This window comes from Manis javanica, chromosome 6 (genome assembly GCF_040802235.1).
Source record: "Manis javanica isolate MJ-LG chromosome 6, MJ_LKY, whole genome shotgun sequence".
Lineage (NCBI taxonomy): Eukaryota > Metazoa > Chordata > Mammalia > Pholidota > Manidae > Manis > Manis javanica.
The window spans coordinates 20,956,896-20,977,165 of NC_133161.1; the positions used below are offsets into that span (position 1 = coordinate 20,956,896).

Here is a 20,270-nt window from a genome sequence, read left to right on the forward strand (position 1 = left end):
ATTTCATGCACACAAAATAATGATGTAGGGTAGAGTTTGGGATTGGATTGATTTGGAAAGTCTTTTCTAAAGAGGAAAGACCTGAGTAATATAAAGAAAGAAGATTCAAATGGTTTGAAGAGGTTTGAGAGAGTGTCTTAAGTATGGGGAGTAAGAGAGAAATGTTTGCTGTGTTTGAGGAGTAAGGTGAAAACTTTGGCTAAGGAAGAGGTTGATTAAGATATGATGGCATGGTCAGTGTGTGTGTAGAGGTCATAGGTTACAAAACAGATTGGAGCAGGTTTTGTTTAAATGTGTCTTTGTGCTTTTCATTCTCTGACTCTAACATAGAACACCTCGCATTCTAGATTGCCTGTTCATCACAAATTCCTTGTGTCTCCTCAAGATCAACAAGGGAGTAATTAACATATTTTCAAAATGGGAAGTTTCCATGCCAAGGGATTTCCCCTTCCTCCCTGAACTAAGACTTTCTGATGTCCGGCAAGGTATTGTACACTAGATCTTTCCATTCTTATTTTGGATGTAATTTTTGTGTTTGTGTGATTGTTTTTCCACTCTGGGTTTCAGACAAGCTGCACAACACTTATATCTCCCAATCTGATGGCACCTATTTATTTTAGTTTGAATATACACATGAACAGAACTCATAACTTCAGAAAAGCTGAAGGTGAAAAAGCGTGAAAAGCTCATTAGTCTATTTCCCTCATAGGGAAATTTCAGAGTTTACTTCAGTCTAGTCACGAACTCTAGACAGTCATCCTTAGGGTTTTTGTCTAGACAATCAAACTAGACATAAACCCTAAACAATTGCCTTTTAACATTGTCCACACTAACACAGAGCTCTCCACCAAACATATGGGCTTTATACGAGCTTAGGCTGATAGGTTTATTAAAGTTAAACTTAACTGTTGAGGCCCCACAAGTTGACCCCATCTTAAATATGCACTTTTATGTCTTACTTCTTAAAGCAACAAGCAACAAATAACCTTCCAGCTAAGCTACTTCATACACCATCCCAGCTCAAGCTCCACATCCTCAGGAAATGTCCCTGCAAAGACTCGCTGACCTCTCTGCTCTAAATGGTGGGCTCTACATCATCCATCAACTTGTATCTCCCATTTTAAATTGTCCGTTTCAAAAAGTGTAGCAACAACTTGTCTCCCCTTGCCCCACACTGATGTATATACACGTTTCCCAAATTCTCAGGCCTAATCTATGGACAAGACTGGTTGTATTGAGAGGGGAGGTAAATTAAGGGATAGCTCTTCCTCCAACTTTTTCCCACTTCCATCACGTGAATTAATTTTATTTCAGATGTTTACATAGGTGAATCTCACCACTATCATGGAACTAGACTATCACCTTTAAATCATTTAGTTAACTCCATTTTTAAAGATAAGAAAATTGAGGCTCCAAGAGATTGAATGATTTACCTAATATCATGGATTTGTCATTAATGTTTCACATTTAACAATCACCTCCTTTTTCCTCCCCCCCATTTACCAACTAAACTTAGTTCCTGAAGGTAAAGATCATCACATCTCGCACATTTTCTACATTCACAACAGCGCCTATCAATCGTCTCTTGTTTCCCATGCAGGATCAACACCAGGGCTGGGCGCACGGTGTGTGCTAAAGAATGTTTGCATTGAACTGAACCCCTGCAGACCGCTGACTATTTAGAGGCATTGAGTTTGGCCTCTGGGTGAATACTTGCCTGGAGCTGGCCCACGCAGCAGCGAACAGCAATGGGCCAAAGGAGATTTTCCAAGTGTGTAGTCTTGTTTGCCAACTAAGTTATAAATGCCACCTTATACAAACTTATTTTCTAGTACTAGTCACAGAGCAAACCCTCGTGAGAAAATGTTTTAATTGACTTACTGTCCTTAGAGCAAAAACCAAATGTTGGACTGTGCTTCATGCAGCAACAAGAGTAGCTTTGCCAAAAGGAAAGCACCAGGCTGTCCGAGAAGGGCACTCTGGGCTGAAGGAGCATTTTTCATGCAGCTCTGTGGTTTAAATTGGCCTTGACCAAGAGTATCTGGGATCCTTTTAGATGCCAAGAAATCATTTTGAAAATTGCTACAATAAAGATTATACTATTAGTTGTTAGACAACTTAAGGTAATAGGACATAGCAAAAGGGTAGCCACTTTCAGATGTTCGGGGATGAATTTACTCTGGTCTATCCACAATGTGTCGCTTGCTCTTCTTGGGACGATTTTTAAGACCTCTGGCCTAAGTTAATGATGCAGTTGGTGGTCAACAACAGATGGAAGTGAGGCATCCTTGGATGGAATTTGGTCCTGGATTTGAAATTATTTGGACCATAGTAGAGCCAGCTGTCCTACCAAGTACATAGCTTGGCTATTTCTATTTTTCTTATTTTGGTCCTTACTCTGCCATCCTCATTTTTAAAGGAGAGGTCTAATTGAGGCAGTTCCAGGATCCTACTTAGGTTAAGTTAACCCCCAAAATGGAACTATCTCCAAGGAAGAAGCGAGCTATTTATTTTAATCATTAACCCAATCTTGCTGATGAGCGTCTTTCACTATGTTCAGACAGTAAAGGGACCTAGTAAGAATTAGTCAAGGACTCCAAAATACCTTATTACTAAATATTGCAACTTCTGACCCTCTTTTTTTCCCCAAGGAGAACTGGTATCTGGGTGGGGGATGGGAAAGAACAGAACAAAAAAGAGTATGAGAATATTTGCCATTGATTATTTGTACTGCTTTAGTTCCAGGTGGAGAACCTTATATGTGGTTAGGTACATGAGGGAGCCAGTAATCCCCGTATAATCATTAACAATTGGAAATTGAGTTGTTAAGTTCCACTAATTATATTCTTTCTCACGAACTTATTGGTTAATCATTGACAAAGGCAGAGCCATTTCCATGTTTACAAGAGTAGGCAAGTATGCATTCAAGACAGTAGGTGGTCTTTAAGTGTATTATGAGGGTCTAGTTGCCTAAAAGAACTTCCTGGAAATCCTTGAAGTCTACTAGAACACTTCCTGAGTGGTCTAAAACCCCTAAATCAACTTATTAGATGTCATAATGTCTCTAAGAGGTACCACTAGTTGAACTCTTCATGCTGAGGTTTCATTTTCCCCCAGCATGCAGGCTGGATGATGAATCTATTTTTTACTCCCATTCTCATTCCATGAGTGATCCCCCAAGTTGGGCATTTCTAAGTCAGGCTCCCAAACTTTGTTGAGGAAGATTGAAAACATTCAGAAGACCAGGTGTCTGAGTAAGAATACATAATTGAATATTCTGTCTCTTTTTCAGGCTCCAAAATGGCAAGCCAAAGACTTCAGGAACTAGCTCAGTTAAATTTGATAGTGATGAGGTAAGAAAGAGCATTAGCAAATGTACCTTTGTGAACTTCCTTTGAGCCTGCTAAGAGTACTTTATAAATTGAATCGCAGAACCTTCCTGTTGGAAAGCAAAAAGGGGTCAAGACTTACATAGAGAGCAGGGTTAATTTCTCTAATTTCATGAAAGGCAAACAGTCACAGAACAGAGAATAGGCAGGGACATATCAGCAACAAGTCAGGGCTCAAAAGCCAGCATCCAGAAACCTCTCCTGGGTGTGAGTAAGTGTAAACCCTGACTTTCCTAGGCTTTGTGGCCACCTCTTGAAGTCTAGTGGACTTTAAAACTCCACTGAATAACTTGGATGCTTCCCTAGGTTTATTATATTCCAGTGAATGTTCCAGGTCAACTTGTATCTTATCAGCCAGAGATAGTGCAGTTCAGCATAAAACTAAAAGCCTATTCCAGTCTGAACACTTCTGTGGGTTGAGTCAACTACTGGAGACAAATGTGGACCCACGATGCAATACCTCAGAAAAATTGAGGAGTGAAAATATTTGCCCCAGAGACTTTCTCCCCTAAAATTAAACAAAACAAAACAAACTAAAAAAGTAAAAAACTCTACATCGTTACCCCAAATAAAGTTTTCTGAGACTTCTATGATTCTAAACAAATATGTCATTTCTGTGAAACAGGTTTTTCATAATACATTTTTGTATTATTTGAACCGAAGGACTTCAACTATCCAAAAGATAATAAAAATTCAATCACTGAATCCTTGGATTCATCCCCTATTGAATCCCACTGTTCCTAAAGGAATATATGACATGGCTCTGCTGGTGCTTCTCCTGGTCCTCCCCCTGGTCCTCCCTCAGTCTCCAGGAATTGCCAAGTCCTGGCATTTTCCTCCTGGAATATAATAACTCCCTTTATGGCACAGTTCTGTCCCATTTTTACGTCCCTCTTCTCCACTCACCTTTCTGGTTTACTCACCCTTTCTGTGCCAGTTCCCTTTCCTCTGCATCCCACCCTATCTTACCATCTCACCCCTTGGGGGCATGGCAAGCTTTAGAAATGCTGATCCAAATACAGGACTGTGCCCCCTCCTCTTTTTCTGATTTCGGATTATACCAGGCCCAGAGGAGGTAACTTGTAGCTTTTATCTCCTTGTGTTTTCATCCCTTTGATTGATCCTTAGAAAACCTGGGGCTAAGCTAGAGGCTAGGTAACATCCTGGGTCAGCAGGAGATGGAGGCCTGGCAACTGTACCACCAGACACAACCCTCTAACCATCTGCCATCACCAGCAGTACCACCAGCAGGAAAATGCAAAGTGGTAGACAGAAGTGTTACCAAAATTCAATTACATTTTGCAGCATTTCTGGAAGAATCATATACAGCAGAAATGTTCAAAACTGCAAAAGGCACCATGGTTTCTCCTCTCCTCTGTGAGTGTGTCTACTCCCAGCTCAGCAAGCAGTTGTTCCTAGGGCTTCCCTCCACCCACAACCCTTAGGACACTGCCTTTTTGTAACTTACTTTTTTTCCTTAAAGGTTACCCTCCGTGTTGTTTTTCATTTAAGATTTCATTCCTACAGAAATGGAAAGGGCAGAAAAAAAGAGGAGGGATTCCTTGGAGTGATTTGTCCCCATCTGAACACTGATGCTATCCTTGCCAACATTACCTTCTAACAGTTTTACCTGAGTTTTCCTATGGCTGGTCCACATGAAAGCTTCCCTTTCAGCATATCCCAGAACCTAGGCCTCCTTGCTGTGGCCCACATACCAAAACCCAGGGTGCAAAACACAAGCACAGTGTTCTCCTCACATCATCTAAATTGGAGACCAATTTTAGCCAGACTAAGGCCAGGTAAGGAATGGAATCCTGTTTAGGACAGGTACAACTTGAAACCACTCATTTTGACTATTGCCTCTAGATTTTTGATGCAGTAGGACAATCACAATCTGTTCTAGAGAAGCTTCAGGATTACACAGTCCATCCAAACTTGGTAAGTGGAAAAAGCATTCCCCGCGGTCTCTAAGAGCAAGTTTCAGCGGTGGTGCCACCCAGCCCCATAACGGAGTGTCCCAAATGCTTCTGAGTGCCACAAGCTTCTGTGACCGTGTGTCACCAGCTCCTAGGGCAGCACAGAGGCAGTGCTGGGAATGGGGGTGAGGAGGACAGAGGGAGACACTGGGAAGAGGGTAGTCCCTGCAAGCTGTTTGTTTTTTTTTTTCAATAGAGAAAACACTTATAATCAGGAGGTATTTCATTCTCTTCCTTCTCCAATCCTCTACCTTCCTCCTATTGACAGAAAAACAAATTTAAAGGGGCTGCCCCATCCCCCATCACATCTTAAGTGACAGGCTGTCTTTTGTGAAGGTTTTTCCTTTTTAATGTTGTGCTTATTATGCATGTTAACATGGTTGTGCCTGCAGAGAAACGTTGGTGGGTCACAAGATGTAGATAAGGGCTGTGTTGGCCCCCTCAGAACTCCCTGACCAAGGAGCTAGGGGCCCTGCCAGTTTCTCCTTTCTGCCTCAGAGAGTTGTAGAGAAGGCCATTCAGGTTTAACACAGAAACTTCTGTTTACCCCATTGTGTTGGGCATGATGTTATACTTTTTCAGAAGTAAGTCATTTTGCTCCTTTTATTGTGGAAATCTTTCCGTTTCCCCACCCCTCTTCATCTATGTTCTGAGAGAAGAAAGAGACAAGAGAGCCTCAGATATCTTCAGTTAAACAAATTTCAGAGCGGATTTGTCCAGCCCCATGCAGCCTCTATCCGTACCTCACAGAGGACAAAGATTAGCCAACTGATTTGTTAATCTTCTCTTGATCTAACCCTTCTTCTCTCTGGAAACCTTTCTGTCTGCCCAGGCCCAGTACTATGAGCCTGTGAAGCCCACCGCACTGCAGAAATCCCTGGCTCGAAACCGGAAAATCAAAAGCTTCATGTTAAAAGTAGCAGAGTATGATCAGGATAAGGCTTTACTGATTTTGACAAACAACCCACTTCCTTGCCCAATCGACCATCAAGGAAAGGACATCACACCCACATACTTTCCCAACGAGTTACTGTTGAAGGTAATAGCACTGGGGGAAGTGTCCTGGCACCCAGAGTAAGGACCCTGAAGTTTTAGGAGTTAGCTTGAAGGAGGGAGCTACCTGAACATGGACAATGGTATTCAGGATCCAAACTTCCTTCTTATTCTTTGCCATATGCTTCACCAAACCACCTGGAGATCCTAGAAAATAGCATCAGAGTTGTATAAGCTTGGGTCATGAAACTTCATTGCACAGAGAAAAAGTGTCTTGATTAGAAATTGTTCCTCCTGGACCAAAGTTTGTAATTAATGTAAACTAGCCACTGCCTTTCTGGTTGAGTATAAAGTAGCAAAGGACAAATCAGGAAAGGAAGAATAAGGAACAGGAAAGAATATCTAAATGGAAAGGGAGTAAAGGGTTATGCTTTACACGCACTGCTTTTGGGTGTCAGGAGAAGGGAAGAGGAACGAAGCAGAGAATTTACCATCAAACCTGACAGATACTTGGGACTCTGTTACACATGAAAGAGGCTCAGATTCAATCTGGTAAACGATTGCTGACCATACAGTAAGCTAGGAACTAAAATAAAAAGTGTTTACAGGACAGTTTCTATCTTGAAGGACCTTGGAGTCTAATAGAGAGAGATCAATACATAAGATATATTAAAGTAATTATAATATACCAGGATATATGAATAAGGAAAGAATACACAAAATACAGAACTAATATAGACTAGAGATTCATACCTCTGCTGCAGGAAAGGGGATGACCAGCAAGGTTTTAGCGAGTGGGTGACACCTGACAAAAAAATATGAGAATATTCCAGTCAGAAAGGGGGGCAGGGGCAAAAGCAAGGAGACACGACGAGGTAAGGTGCATTTAGGGAGATGTGAGAGAGTAAATGGTAGGAGATAAAAGGTATAATCAAGTTTGAATTTTGGAAAGACCTTTCTTGGAGGTTGGGAGGAAAAATGCATTCATTGTGGAAGAGAAAAAAATCAGAAAGATTAGTTATGATGTTACTACAATAGTCAAGGTGAGAAATGCTGAAGAATGAACTAAACCAACATCAGAGGAAGTGAAGAAAATCAATTTAAGAGATGTTTAGGAGTCAGGACTTACAAAGATCTCTTGAGAGCAGGCCAAATGTAACAGGAAGAAATTAAATGTGCAAAGTGAAAGGGCAAACAAAAGGATCTAATTGTAACAGAAATTTGATCTTGGGATTGGAAGTACCCACAACAGACCCTTACAATAAAATGTGGTAGATTCGGAATTCATATTTCCTTAGATGCTAGATGGATGACAGTGAATGATTCCTCTCCAAAAGGAGGATAAAATACTAATATCCAATGGTATATGTTGACAAATGAGGACAAAGGAGTCAATGAACTACTTCACTGTCTATGGTCTGTTCAGTCTCAGAATATGTGCTGTTTAAACGTAAGCTCAGTGGTTGTTTCTCATGGTGATGGGTAATATACACTGAGAAAGAGACATATGCCAGGCCAGGATTGCCCTGTCCAAGGTAAAGAAGGAAATTCAAGACTATCGTGTAACCTTGGTACAAGAAGAGTTTTCTTCCAACACCTGGCACTTTGTGAAACTTCCAGATCACATGCAGGACCTGATCATGTTCATGAGCAAATTGTGGCACCAGCCAAACTGTATTAATAGACAGAGTTAAAGCTCTGATTATCAAAGACTGGCACCATGGTAATTTAATGGGGCTATCTGGAGCAAGTCCAAGAAGATGGAAATGCCCATATCTAAAATCCTCTTTAATATTCATGCTGCATCCTTTCCTCTTGCTAGACAAATGCAACAATCTTTTATGAGCCTAAGATCATATGCAAAAGAAGCATTCTTTTGCTATACTCAGGCATGTGTATGAGAGTGTGGGTTTCAGCAGGCAAGTTGAAGAATGGACCAGACATGTCTATCATGGATAATGTAGTGTGATTAACTGCCACAGCAAAGCAGGATAAGGGAATAGAGTATGATAGGTGTGAGTAGCAATTTTAGATACTATAGTTAAGGAAGGCTCTCAGAAAAGACCATGACATTTGAACAGAGACTTTAACAGTGTGATGGGATGCATCCTTAAATTGCTACACCTAGCATACTATTTTCATTTCAGATTGCCACACATTAGGAAGATGTATATTGTAACTTTCTCAAATGAGTTACAATGAGACAAATTAGGAGAATAGGAGACACAAAGCCATACTATATGAAGAAAAGTTGAAAATATTGGCAATGTTGAGCCTGGAAGAAAGAGTGAGCTTAGGAGGAATGTGATATTTCTTCAAATTCTTTAAGGACCCTGTGGAAGAGCCACTAGATTCATTTTGTTTGGACTATAAGATAGAAGTTGCATGGGGATAACTGTCAGCTGATATAAGATGAAAGGCTTTTAGGAAGATGGACCACCTAATGCTAATACCATAGAGGGGATATGAGTGTCAGATGAATTGTTAGACTGGATGACCTTTAGACTTTCTGAAAGTCTTTGATTCTATGACCTTTAGTAATGATGAAGTTAGTAGTTCACAAAACAACCAATCTATGGCCTTTTCACTGAAGACAGGGAATGGAATGTGAAAGGTAGAATCCTATGGATCTGTTTTCCAGTTTATTGCCAAATGTTTGATTCTAAGCAATTCACCAATTGAATCCTTCTAAAAACTGGCTAACTTCCTCTGCCATTCACTTCAAAGGCCCCACTGGGCAACTCCAGTCAATTACTCAGGGCACTGACCAAGTCATCTGGCAGTGAAACAAATAGGTACAATAGTCCCCCCTTATCTGTAGTTCTGCTTTCCGTGGTTTCAGTAGCCTGAGGTCAACTGCAGTCCAGAAGCTGATGATCCTTCTGATGTATAGTCAGAAGGTCAGTAGTAGCCTAGCACTACGTCATTCCCCTCACTTCATCTCATCACATGGGCATTACCTCATCTCCCATCATCACAAGAAGAAAAGGGGTGAGTATGGTACAATACTGTACTTTGAGATAGAGACCACATTCACGTAACTTTTATTACAGTATATTGTTATAATTGTTCTGTTTTATTACCTTACTGTGCCTAATTTATAAGTCAAACTTTATCATAGGTATGTGTGTATAGGAAAACACATAGTATATATAGGCCCAGTTTCAGGCATTCACTGGGGGTCTTGGAGTGTATCCCCCTTGAATAAGGGGGTGACGGCTGTCCATTCAGGAAACTGCTTCCTCTTTTGGTTTCTGAGTCCCCACTTCCTTCTCTGATAGGTTTTGTTACCTCATTTTAGGGGAATTGGAACTCAGTCCAGGACCTTAGTTCAGCCTTTAAGTCCCAAGGGACTCAGCTAACTCCCTTACTCTTCTTCCTTCTGCTACAGGAAAGTTATCACCACCCCAAACCCACTGAGAACTTCCACCTACCTCTGATGTCTCACAGAAAAAAGTTAAGATCTGAGCTGAAGCCAATCTTCCCAACTGAGAACTTCCACCTACCCGTGATGTCTCACAGAAAAAAGTTAAGATCGGAGCTGAAGCCAATCTTCCCTGTGACACTGTTGGAAGAGAATCCTACATCCAAGCGAGAACAATGGTTTAGGTGAAGTCCTGACTCTTCTTGTAGTCATTTCCCCCTATCTTTTCCTTATTTGTGTTACAATCTCTTTTGAATAGGACTTAACACACACTTTTGTTTGTAGGGAATATGTACAACCATACAATAATAAGACAGCTTCTCTACATGACCCCCAAACTCAATTTTACCCCAACAAGAGAGAAATAGTGATGTAAAACTAAGGTTTTTACTGAGAATGATTTTCAAGAGTTAAGAGAATATTCAAAGGTCTGTGCTTTTAAGCAACAACAACAAAAAAAGTTTTCCTGAGCATATGTTAAGAGCTGTAGCAGAGGAACAGCATGCTACGGTATTTTATTTGAAACTAGTTATAGGAACAGCATGTATCTTGTTTGGAGAGGAGAGAAGAGGAGAGGAGAGATTCTGGAGTCCCTTCTTAGTTTACAATGCCAGGTTCCGGAAGCATCCCTTCCACTGAATGACACTTCACCCTGTACTGTGAAAAACCTCTAGACATTGTCATTTCTTCTCCCCCAGGATCTGAGAATGCAGAGACTGATTCCCTTACCTCCCTGCTCTAGATCTACTGAATGAGCTTTCTTTCTTAAGGTTTTCCACAGACAATGATTTCAAGAGTGAAGGGAAGTATTCAAAGGCCTATGCTTTGAAGAAACAGGAGAAAATGTACCCTCAGCTCAACTTTGCTCCAGTCTATAAAAGAGGTATGAGGAAGTGTGATAAACACCTTTCTCTCAAATCAATGGCTTATGGGACTGAGGTGAGGAGGGACAGTCTATGAGGATGAGAGATAAGGGCTAATCAACAACTCTGGAGACTATTTTTCCCTTGTAACATAGAAGCTAAGGACTGATAAAGGCCCAAGTAGTGCTAGGCTTTGGATCCTGTATAAATCCTCAGATTTCGAGAAAGGTCTAACATAGTGTTTCCCAAACTACATCACCTACCACCTTAATGGTTTTGGCCATTTGGATGTGTTATTTGCCTTATTATTTACTTAACATTTTTCTTAAAAAGGATTGTTTTCTTCTTGTCTTAATAGTGTATCATTGACATCATGGGTTTGAGACACTACATGTTTTTTTCTAACATACATTTAATCAAATTTATAATAATTAAAATTTTAAATGTTTTCACAAAACACTACCCACTGATATGCATATCACGCTTGGAGGAAAACTGTTTTAGAAGGGCCGAAGTATAAGTCTGTCAGTCTCACAGGTCTACAAGTCTCTCTGGGGTTGATGCAGGACATGGGGTGGAAGGGATTTGGGGTAATAGAATGCTCCTCACAAATTACCATTTGTGTAACAACATGTATGGGGTACCTATTAAATGATGGGCACTTATCAGGCACCAATAATGGCATTTTCAACAGGTGACATAGATAGTTGGACCAGATCATGAAGGGCCTTGTAATACATTGTATCAATAAGGGCTTGAGTTCTAGCCAGTAGGCAGTTAGGACCCTACTGATTTCAGAACACTGAATATACATTTGTGTATTAAAAGTATAATTGGTGGGTCCCTAGATTTCACCAGCTATGGCTTCAAGATAAGGCTCATTTTTCCTACCAGGTTTCTCTCATACAATTTCCGAAACTCCCTAAGGTATCTTACCTGTTCTACAAGGCCATTCTGGTGGTTGCTTAACATCTTTGGCAGCCATCCTCATTCCAAACAGTCACAGTTCCAGAGGTGTGAGGTCATGTTGTACCACCACTTAACTGGCTTCTTCAGGCTACTTTGCTCCTCCTGTACCTATTTGCCACCCCACCCCCATGCTCACTTACTGCCTTTCTTAACTCCCCATATACAGCTAAAATTAAGCTGTGATATTAAACAACACTTCATAGATGTGGAGAAAAGTTAAAGAACAGAGAGTCATTTGTCTTGCTTTAAAAGCTGCTAGTCTTAGGCTCAGCCTCAAACCTAACTGTGTTCCTACTAAGTGTTGGACACTTATCAGGCACCAATAATACTTTCAGTATGTGAGATAGATAGTTGGACCACCACATTACCCATTCTTGGGAATCTCCTGGCTTATCTACACTGTCTCTGCCTAGTCTCCCAATAACCTTGGCCTAAGGAAAGAGAAGAGGGTCCTTCCTTCTCCAAAGTCTGTTTCTTTTCATCCCCAGCATAAGTAAGTAGGAGCATCTATTTCTTTCAAAAGCAATGCCATCTGGAAAGCAAGGTTTTAGCTTTATAAACCAGATAAGGCAAGCACAATAATTAATAGTTTATTTACACTTAGTAAAGTTGGAGTTAAGTCTTAAATGAGACTGTTTGTAGGTTATAAGCAATTCAGTTTAAATTCATCTTGGGAGATTTCTTTAGAATCTAGAGTCTAATCCACATTAGAATTCCTTTGTTTTTCAAGGGTATGATCCTGTTAATGATATACCTACCCAATTTATATTTTTAAACCCAACTCTTAATGTCTCAGTTGGTAGCATTTATTAGATTATGGTGACTTATAGTTTCCCTCAAGAAAAGTAAGCAGATACTTTATTTATGTATCAGAAGGGCCCACTGTGGTGCTTTTCCTAAACAAAGACAATCTATATTGTGAAGTTGAAACAATGTCTCCACTTCAAGCAAAAGAGACTGTTAGCAAGGCTCCTTAGGCCAATAACGTTGGATGTTTACTCTACATCCAAATAAAGAAAGGTTACATGGAGAGCGGTTTGGATGGGAGCCAGGAAGGCTAGTCAGGAGGCTGCTGGAAAGACATACAGGACCTGATTTAAGGTAATAGCAGGAGGAAGGAAACAGGTTTAAGGGATGCTTACAAGGCATAATGCATTAAAAAAGTGGGGAGGTATGGGAAGAAGGCCCACATGGAAGCTTCCAAGAACAGGCAGAGGTTGAAAGAGAATGTACATAAAGTAATGACACTGAGGCCAAAGGTAGAAACACTTGCTTAGTTACAGCATCACACAGAAGTGAAAGCCACATACATTTTAGGAAAAGGCTGTGAGGCATATGAATATACAAATGAATGCACCTTAATTTCATGAGAGTTATACAAGTGTCAATATAATTGCAGATGGAATCATTTGAAAGGGGTGGGATTAAACAGGGAAGCCTCTAAACTGGCAGTATTTTAAAATGAGTTGTGAAGGGAAGGGATCCAGAATTACAAGGAAGACGGGGAATGACAGGAGTAACGACCAGCTTTCTGGTTCCTCCAGGGGGGTATCTTTCATGCCTCATATTAGGTGTCCTAGACCCTCCAGGAATCCACATTCACCAAGGTGCCCTGTGCTTTGCTGCAGTCTCCAGGAAGCCACAGAGTGAAGTGCCGACTTCCAAGGTGATCTGGGAACCCCTCACCCTTTCATCGCTCCTGGAAGAGAAACCCACCAGAACCGCGCCAGGAGAGAGCTCCTTCGGCAATGGAAGGGCCCAAAATTGGATTATAAAAAATTTCACTCTCGTTAAGTGAAAACAAACCGTTGGGGCCCCTCGCCTCGGCCTCCAGAGACTGAGGGGCCTGAGAAGTCGCTATCCAGGGAGTGCCAACCAAATAAAATCGCATTCTGTCCCCGTCGGGCGTGAGCTGCCGGATCGCTGGCGGGTGGGCCGGGATCTGGGCCGGGAATTGATCCCCGCTTCTAGCTGAGGCCCCAGGGGCCGGGACCCGGTCCCCGGGATCCAGTGCCCGGCCTCGCCCACGCCGGGCAGGCGGAGTTGGAGGGCGTGGCCGCGGCCCAGGGGACAAGAGCCTCCGCGACAGCCGGGGAGGGCGGGCCTTCTCCCCGAGTGACGGGACGGCGACCCAACCGGCGCCAGAACACGGGGCCGGCCTTCCTGCAGCTTCTTCCGCTCGCCGGCTGCGGCGCCTGGGACGGTTGCGGTGGGTCTGGGCGCTGGGAAGTCGTCCAAGATGATTAAAAAATTCGACAAGAAGGACGAGGAGTCTGGTACGCGCTGGGCTTCTGACGCCCACCCTGAGCCGCTGAGGCCCCTTGCCCCGTGCCGCCACCTGCTCTCGGGCTGCCGGCCTGGGGGCGTGGGCACCGGAGCGCCGGGGGCCGGAGTTGGAGCCCGGCCCCTCCTCCGCCCCGTTCCGCTCCAGCCGGGGGCCTGCCCCTAGCCCCTCCCCCGGCGCCGGAGCCTCCCCTCGGGTCGCGCGCGCTCGCGCCGCGCGCCGCCTCGGGCTGCTCGGCCCCGTCCCCGCCCCCTCCCCCGGGCGCGGGCCTTCGGAGCCGTGTCCGCCGCGCTCGCGGAGGTGGGCTGCCCTCAGAGGAGGCGGGCCCGCGGCGGGTGGCGGAGGGAGTGAGTGCGCGCGCGCGCGCGGGTGAGCTGGGGGGTGCCGGTAGTGTCAGACCCAGTGTAGGTCTGCGATCGACGGACAGCGTGCGCGTTTATGAACTTTGAGGTGCTTTGCACCTTACAGTCTTCTGAGGACCAGAACTCGGTCCGCTTCCCAGGGGGCAAGACTGTGCCGTGGTGCATAGATCAGTTAATGCTCAGGCATCCAAAAGAGAGTTGCGTCTTGACACCTGTCTTTGGCCCATGTCAAATGGGGAAACTGCCAAACCAACTAAAAAAAAAAAAACTTCAAGAAAACCCCCAAACAAACAAAAAACTCAGTTTGGTGCTGTTCGTACATGGTGTGGTAGAGGTTTGGCTTAGTAAACCTCCATGGCCCTTTCCAGCTATATGTATATGACTGATAAACTCTTTTCTGCCTCGCAGTAAATGTTAGAAACATATAAAATAATGCTTGCCTTTAGGGAAACCCTAAGGGCCCTACCACAATCTAATTAACTTCCGTTGTATGGATGTGACACATACTGGTGACATGCACTGTAAAAAGAGCAGGGAAAGAGACGCTCGTTTCGGGCAGGGTTCCTGCAAAGAGAAGTACAGGTGAGCAATGACAGCTGGTACCAGAATCTAAATGATTTTATTCAATTTATATGCATATTAGTAATGATTATCACTGATATCCAGTGGTCACCTCACTTAGGTGAGATATGCCACACATTCAGTACCCTTCTGTAGAAAATAAGCTTGTGTAGGACCCCTATTAAAGATATTTTTTGTTTATAATATAGGTAGTGGATCCAATCCTTTTCGGCATCTGGAGAAGAGTGCTGTCTTACAGGAGGTATGATTGGAAGTATATTGTATTCTTTCTTTTCTATTCCATTTTGGAATGATGGACAGAGAACTCCTGCAATGCTGTGACCCAAAATAAGGAATGTAACTGAGTTCAGAGAATATAGACTTGAGGGAAAAAGAAGCAGGGTACTTGTCATAGTAGAGATTGGAGCTTACAGAAAAGGAAAAATATGTGGACTCTGCCACATGCTGAGAATTTTAAATAAAATGCCAGAAGATGTGTTTAGTCCAAGGTTATTAAAGGAAGTTAGAGATATTAAGCTCATTGTATTTGATGATGGGGATAAACATTATGATTCTTAACAGATAAAGCCCATGAAGTTGAAGTAGTAGACCTAAGGGTTAGAGTAATGGAAAATCAAGGCCACATCTAATAATATATTAAATATCATTATAAATTGAAAACTGTTCACAATTAATTACTTGAATATTGTGATCAAAATATGTAATTGTCTTTATTAAAGTTGGTTTTTCGTGATGTGTGATAGAAAAGATAGAAAATGTACTATGTGTAACAATGTTTTTTGTCACGTAGGCTCGTATATTCAATGAAACACCTATCAATCCAAGAAGATGTTTGCATATTCTTACAAAGATTCTGTATTTACTGAACCAGGTAAACTATTTTGTTTTTCCTCAGATTTGTGTCCTGGAATAGAAATATATAACATGCAGTGAAGTACTTTCTGGAAAACATAATTATTTATTTTTTAAAAATTCATTTAATTAAAAAACCCAAGGTGGTTGATGAAGGTATTATGTAAAACTCATTGAGGACAAGGATTATGACTTCAACCTCTTTTTTATTCATGAGGTATTAAACCAGCCGAGCATATAGTAGATCCTCAACACTGATTTGAATTTAATAAGTATTAATGTTAAAACATTTTGTTTACATTTGTTCAAGTCTTTTTTTCCCCTCTAAAAATACAGTATAAAATCATAGACAAATTCCAAATTCTACCCTTTTTAGTTGGGGAGGCTGTAATAGTGATGTTTTAAAGCTTTGATTTTAATATTCAGATTTTATATTTAGTATTTTTACTCCATCATTATCAGCAATGTCATTCTGGGTTTAACTATTTTTGTTACCTAAATTCCTTTCCTGTAAATGGGGGTTATGATAGTACTGTTTTATAAAGATATAATGATTAAAAAGGATAATAAACATAAAGCATTGAGAATAGACACATAGTAAGCATTCAGAAAAAGTTTTCATTCTGTCATTCAGCAGATATTTATTACACACTTGCTGTGTCCTGTGCACTGTTTTAGGCACTGGGGATATAGCAGACAAAACCAACAAAACTATTTGCCCTAATGAAACATAGATTCTGTTATTGTAATTCATTTAATTTTTTTCTTGTATGTGTATATTTTCGTTGTTGCTGTTGTTTTGCTTTTGTTTTTGCTTCAAACTAAAAAATCTCATGAAATGTCTATGGCCTTAGAAAATGTAATTTTTTCTTTTTAGATACAAATACCCACATATAGTTCAGATGCTTTACATATGGTGCTAAGAGACTGTGGTTTCCAATTTGAATTTCATGTGAATATTTCATCTTTACTATTTCATGACTGAAGACATTATCCAGAGACATAGTAAAGTTTTGTGGTTTGCAAATGGAGACTGAACAACAAGTACATACTTCTAAATAAAATATGTCTATTCATAAACATCACATCCCTCTGTGGTAACATTAGAAACATTTAAGGCAAAGTCAGTTTGATTTAACTTTTTCATAGCACACATTGTATCCAAGTTGGCTATATCCATTACATAATAAGCAGAATTTTGAGTAGTCGATGTTGGTTGAGAGTAGCATATACTTTCATATTGGCCAATACCTCTTTGACAGACAATTCATGTTGAAACATTTAATTATCTTGATAAGGAAATTACCAGCACTGGCTGATAAATAAACACAGTCAACTACATAAACAGTTTGGGAGCCTTAGTTTTATCTTTTGTCTAGTTTTTCGCAGTGCTTTATGGAAAAGTACTTTTAAATTTCTGCTGGAGTTGACATTTCCATATATTTTCCAAGTTTATAGTCAAAAAAGTAGGGACTAAGGTTTTATTAATATAACTGAAAAGTAAATGGACTCCTATGTATTCACTAAATATTTATGAAAGAAAGATAGGGAATGCTCTTGCTTATGAACAAGTTGCATACTCTGACTTAAGTAATTATGAACTCTTACTATTTGTCTTTCATCCTAAATTTTGCAAGTTTTCCATTAGAATTTGTTTATTCTTAAACCCATGACAAGTAGATTGAAGGCTAGTGATATTCTGTCTAGAATCTGAAGCCCTGAAAAATGATTGAACTAACTATATGTTTCATTAAAATCAATCCATATAGGATTGATTTTAATGAAATGAAATATTGAAATGGTAATATTTCAGGTGGCCTATGATCTGTAATGTTTTGACTAATTGTAAATTAGGTTATCTTAATCTTGCTACTCAAAAAAATGTGGTTCCCAGATTAGCAGCATTCCCATCACTGGGAGCTATTTAGAGATGCAAAATTTCAGGCTTCAGCCCAGGGCCACTAAATCAGATTCTGCATTTCAGCAAGATCGTCATTAACAAAGCATGTTAAAGTTATGATCCAAAGCATGTTTTTAGGGGCTTGAGCCAGGATCTTGAGCTCTGTTAACAGCTCCTTAACCATTACTTTTATATAATTCAAGTGGTTGCTGCCCTTTTGGTTGGTCCCTTTTTGCCATGGCTTCTGAGTGTCCTAATAGTTCTTTACAGTTTCATATTTATTATGTTCTTAGGATATGTCAGGCTTTGTGCTGGGCATTGGATTATAGAGATGTATAGGTTTGATCTCTGCTCATGAGATATATAGGTTTGATCTCTGCTCATGGACAGTGTAACAATAATACCGTATTTTGATTGGAGCTCAACTTGCCATCATTTTCTACCTCCTTGTAAATCACAGTTCTTTAGGAAAATTAAAATAGTTACTGCTAAAAGGTTAGCAACCACTATTCCAAAATTTTTATAGCATGGTGTATAATATTGAATTATTTGAAATAAGGAGTGGACAAATGACCATACATGTTTATAAATTGAAAGCCAGAATGTTTACAAAGAGATTTTTTTTTCTGAGTTCTAAAAGATTTTTGCAGAAATAAAGAGAAAATCCTTAATGTTTTTTATAAGTTTAAGAAATTGTTCTAAATTTTACTTAGGGTGAACACTTGGGAACTATGGAAGCCACAGAAGCCTTCTTTGCAATGACTCGATTGTTTCAATCTAATGATGTAAGTCTTTTTCTTTATTCTTTTAGGCTGATACAGCTCCTTTTATTTTTTCCTTGGGGATCTTAGTGTTCCAAATGAGGGAATGTTGCTTGAAATGTTTAAAATGCCCTAAAAGTTGTTTACCTTCATAAAACTTTTTCAGAGTATATGAAATGAAAGAGTAAAAGTATGCACTGTAAAGCTGTTCCCCCACAGATGTACCATGCCTTCTTCAAAACTGTTCAGGATTCTGACATGACACTGCAAAAAAGTCCCAATTTTCAGGGTCCCACTCTTTCCCAATCAAGGTCCTAACTTTCAACATGAGATGCCCCAAAGAGTGTGGATTAAATTTGTTTTGTGATTAAACCATGTGCAGGATATGCTTTTCAGAAATCTCAGCCCTGTGTCCACATGACATCAGGGTTTCTATTAAGGCATTTTGAAAGATTTCCACTCCTTTACCTAGACCTAAGACTGAATTTGAAACTCTGAGTTCGTCATTTTCTTTTACCAAGTTCTGCAATGTACTTAGAAGCAACTAACCCTTCTACAACTGATTTTTAAAGAAATGTTCTACGGCAGCAACTACTGGGTTGCCCCAAACCTTGTCTTCTGTAAGTCCTTGATTATACTTGTGTGCAGGTGATGATTAAGTATTTTGCCACTGCACACCAAGGACTACTAGTATCCCCTTTACCTCTGGAAACAGGGTCATTAAATACCTTTTATCAAATCAGAGCAGCAATTTCAAATTCCTGTCTTTAAGGTCCTATTTCTGTTTAATCACTCCCTGTACCAAAAATTCAGGATTGAAAATCAGGGAAACAGAACCATTATGACTGATATGGAATTATTTATTGGAAGAATTAGACTAGAAAGTTAGACATTTCAAGCTGGTGGGGTGGGGCTATGGAAAGTGACTATTATAAAGGTTATGGGAGGCTGTTGGCTTTTTTTGGCTCTGTGAATTTGTAGCCCATGTATCTGGTGATGGGCCCAACGCTGCTGTTGCTCAGATGGCACATAGTTGGGAAAAAGAGCTGGACATGGAGCAGGGAATAGGATGTAGAGCAGGGAAGAAGCAGTGAGGACAGACTCAAAGCCTCTAACACAGATGTTGTGTTAAGAAAAGAAGGCATGAAGTAGTTTCTAGGAAATTGGAAAAACAGGATTGTTGGACAGGACGAATGGCCCCTTGAAGTTAGTGGTCATGAATTTATAAAGTATTACCAGCTAGCACAATGAATGTTTTTCTCCAGCTGGAGACTCCAGGTTAAGGCATGGGACATTTATTGATCAGATTGAATCAGGGTTGGGGTTTTGCCAGATAGTAAGCACAGGGAGGAGCAAGGAAGTTGAGAGATTGAAATGTTGACTGTGGAATCTGTTTGGTTAGGAGGCAAGTAAGAAGAGCAGCTGGATGGGGGAGTAAAAAGCTGATAAGATCAATGGATTTTAGGTCATGATGAAGTAAAAGAGTTGGAGTCAGGAGTTAGTGGCTGGAGAGTGAAATGCTTGGCAATGAAATTATGAAAGGATATTGTTGCTGATCTTGAGGATGACCATTGAAGTGGGTGGTTGCAGTAAGAACGAGGACAGGATTATTGGAAAAGAAGAGGTAAATTCCACAGAGTGGTCAGAGTTTTAAAAATATTGTCTGTATGGATATTAAATTTATTATTACGGGGATAATACTGAAGATAGTGAGGAAGGTACTATTTTTTTTTTAATGAGGGAAGTAACCTGGGGTCTGTATACGCAGGTGATGCAGGCTAATGGCATAAACTAAAGCCAGTGATTTTAGGGAAGAAGGAGGTACAGTAAAAGGAGGCAGCATAGTTTTGAAAAGGTGTGAGGATCAGTTAGAACACTGCAGGGCACCCCTGAAGGGAGAGCCAGGTTTCAGTTA

The 20,270-nt window shown here is 40.8% G+C and overlaps 2 protein-coding genes and 1 long non-coding RNA gene across 3 annotated transcripts in view; 2 read left to right on the top strand and 1 right to left on the bottom strand.

Annotated features, from left to right (window-relative positions):
- Positions 1–319: 319 nt before the first annotated feature.
- TSGA13 (testis specific 13) lies at positions 320–13,425 on the top strand. The gene is made up of 8 exons (XM_073238460.1): positions 320–485; positions 1,601–1,771; positions 3,293–3,353; positions 5,256–5,327; positions 6,198–6,404; positions 9,750–9,967; positions 10,553–10,665; positions 13,243–13,425. Exons 2-8 carry the CDS (start codon positions 1,749–1,751, stop codon positions 13,410–13,412), a joined length of 864 nt encoding a protein of 287 aa, XP_073094561.1. The 5' UTR covers positions 320–485; positions 1,601–1,748; the 3' UTR covers positions 13,413–13,425.
- On the bottom strand, positions 3,380–6,540 carry LOC140849860 (uncharacterized). Its single transcript, XR_012132135.1, has 3 exons — positions 6,486–6,540; positions 4,858–4,910; positions 3,380–3,439 (listed from the first exon to the last, which is right to left on the bottom strand). It is a non-coding gene; the product is annotated as an uncharacterized lncRNA (long non-coding RNA).
- Positions 13,426–13,676: 251 nt separating the features above from the next.
- Positions 13,677–20,270, top strand: part of COPG2 (COPI coat complex subunit gamma 2) — a 125,006-nt gene continuing 118,412 nt past the window's right edge. The window contains exons 1-4 of the mRNA XM_037019466.2: positions 13,677–13,890; positions 15,031–15,083; positions 15,633–15,713; positions 18,308–18,379. Of these exons, the coding sequence (XP_036875361.1) occupies positions 13,854–13,890; positions 15,031–15,083; positions 15,633–15,713; positions 18,308–18,379 (243 nt within the window). The 5' untranslated portion in view covers positions 13,677–13,853. The remainder of the gene's footprint in view (positions 13,891–15,030; positions 15,084–15,632; positions 15,714–18,307; positions 18,380–20,270) is intronic.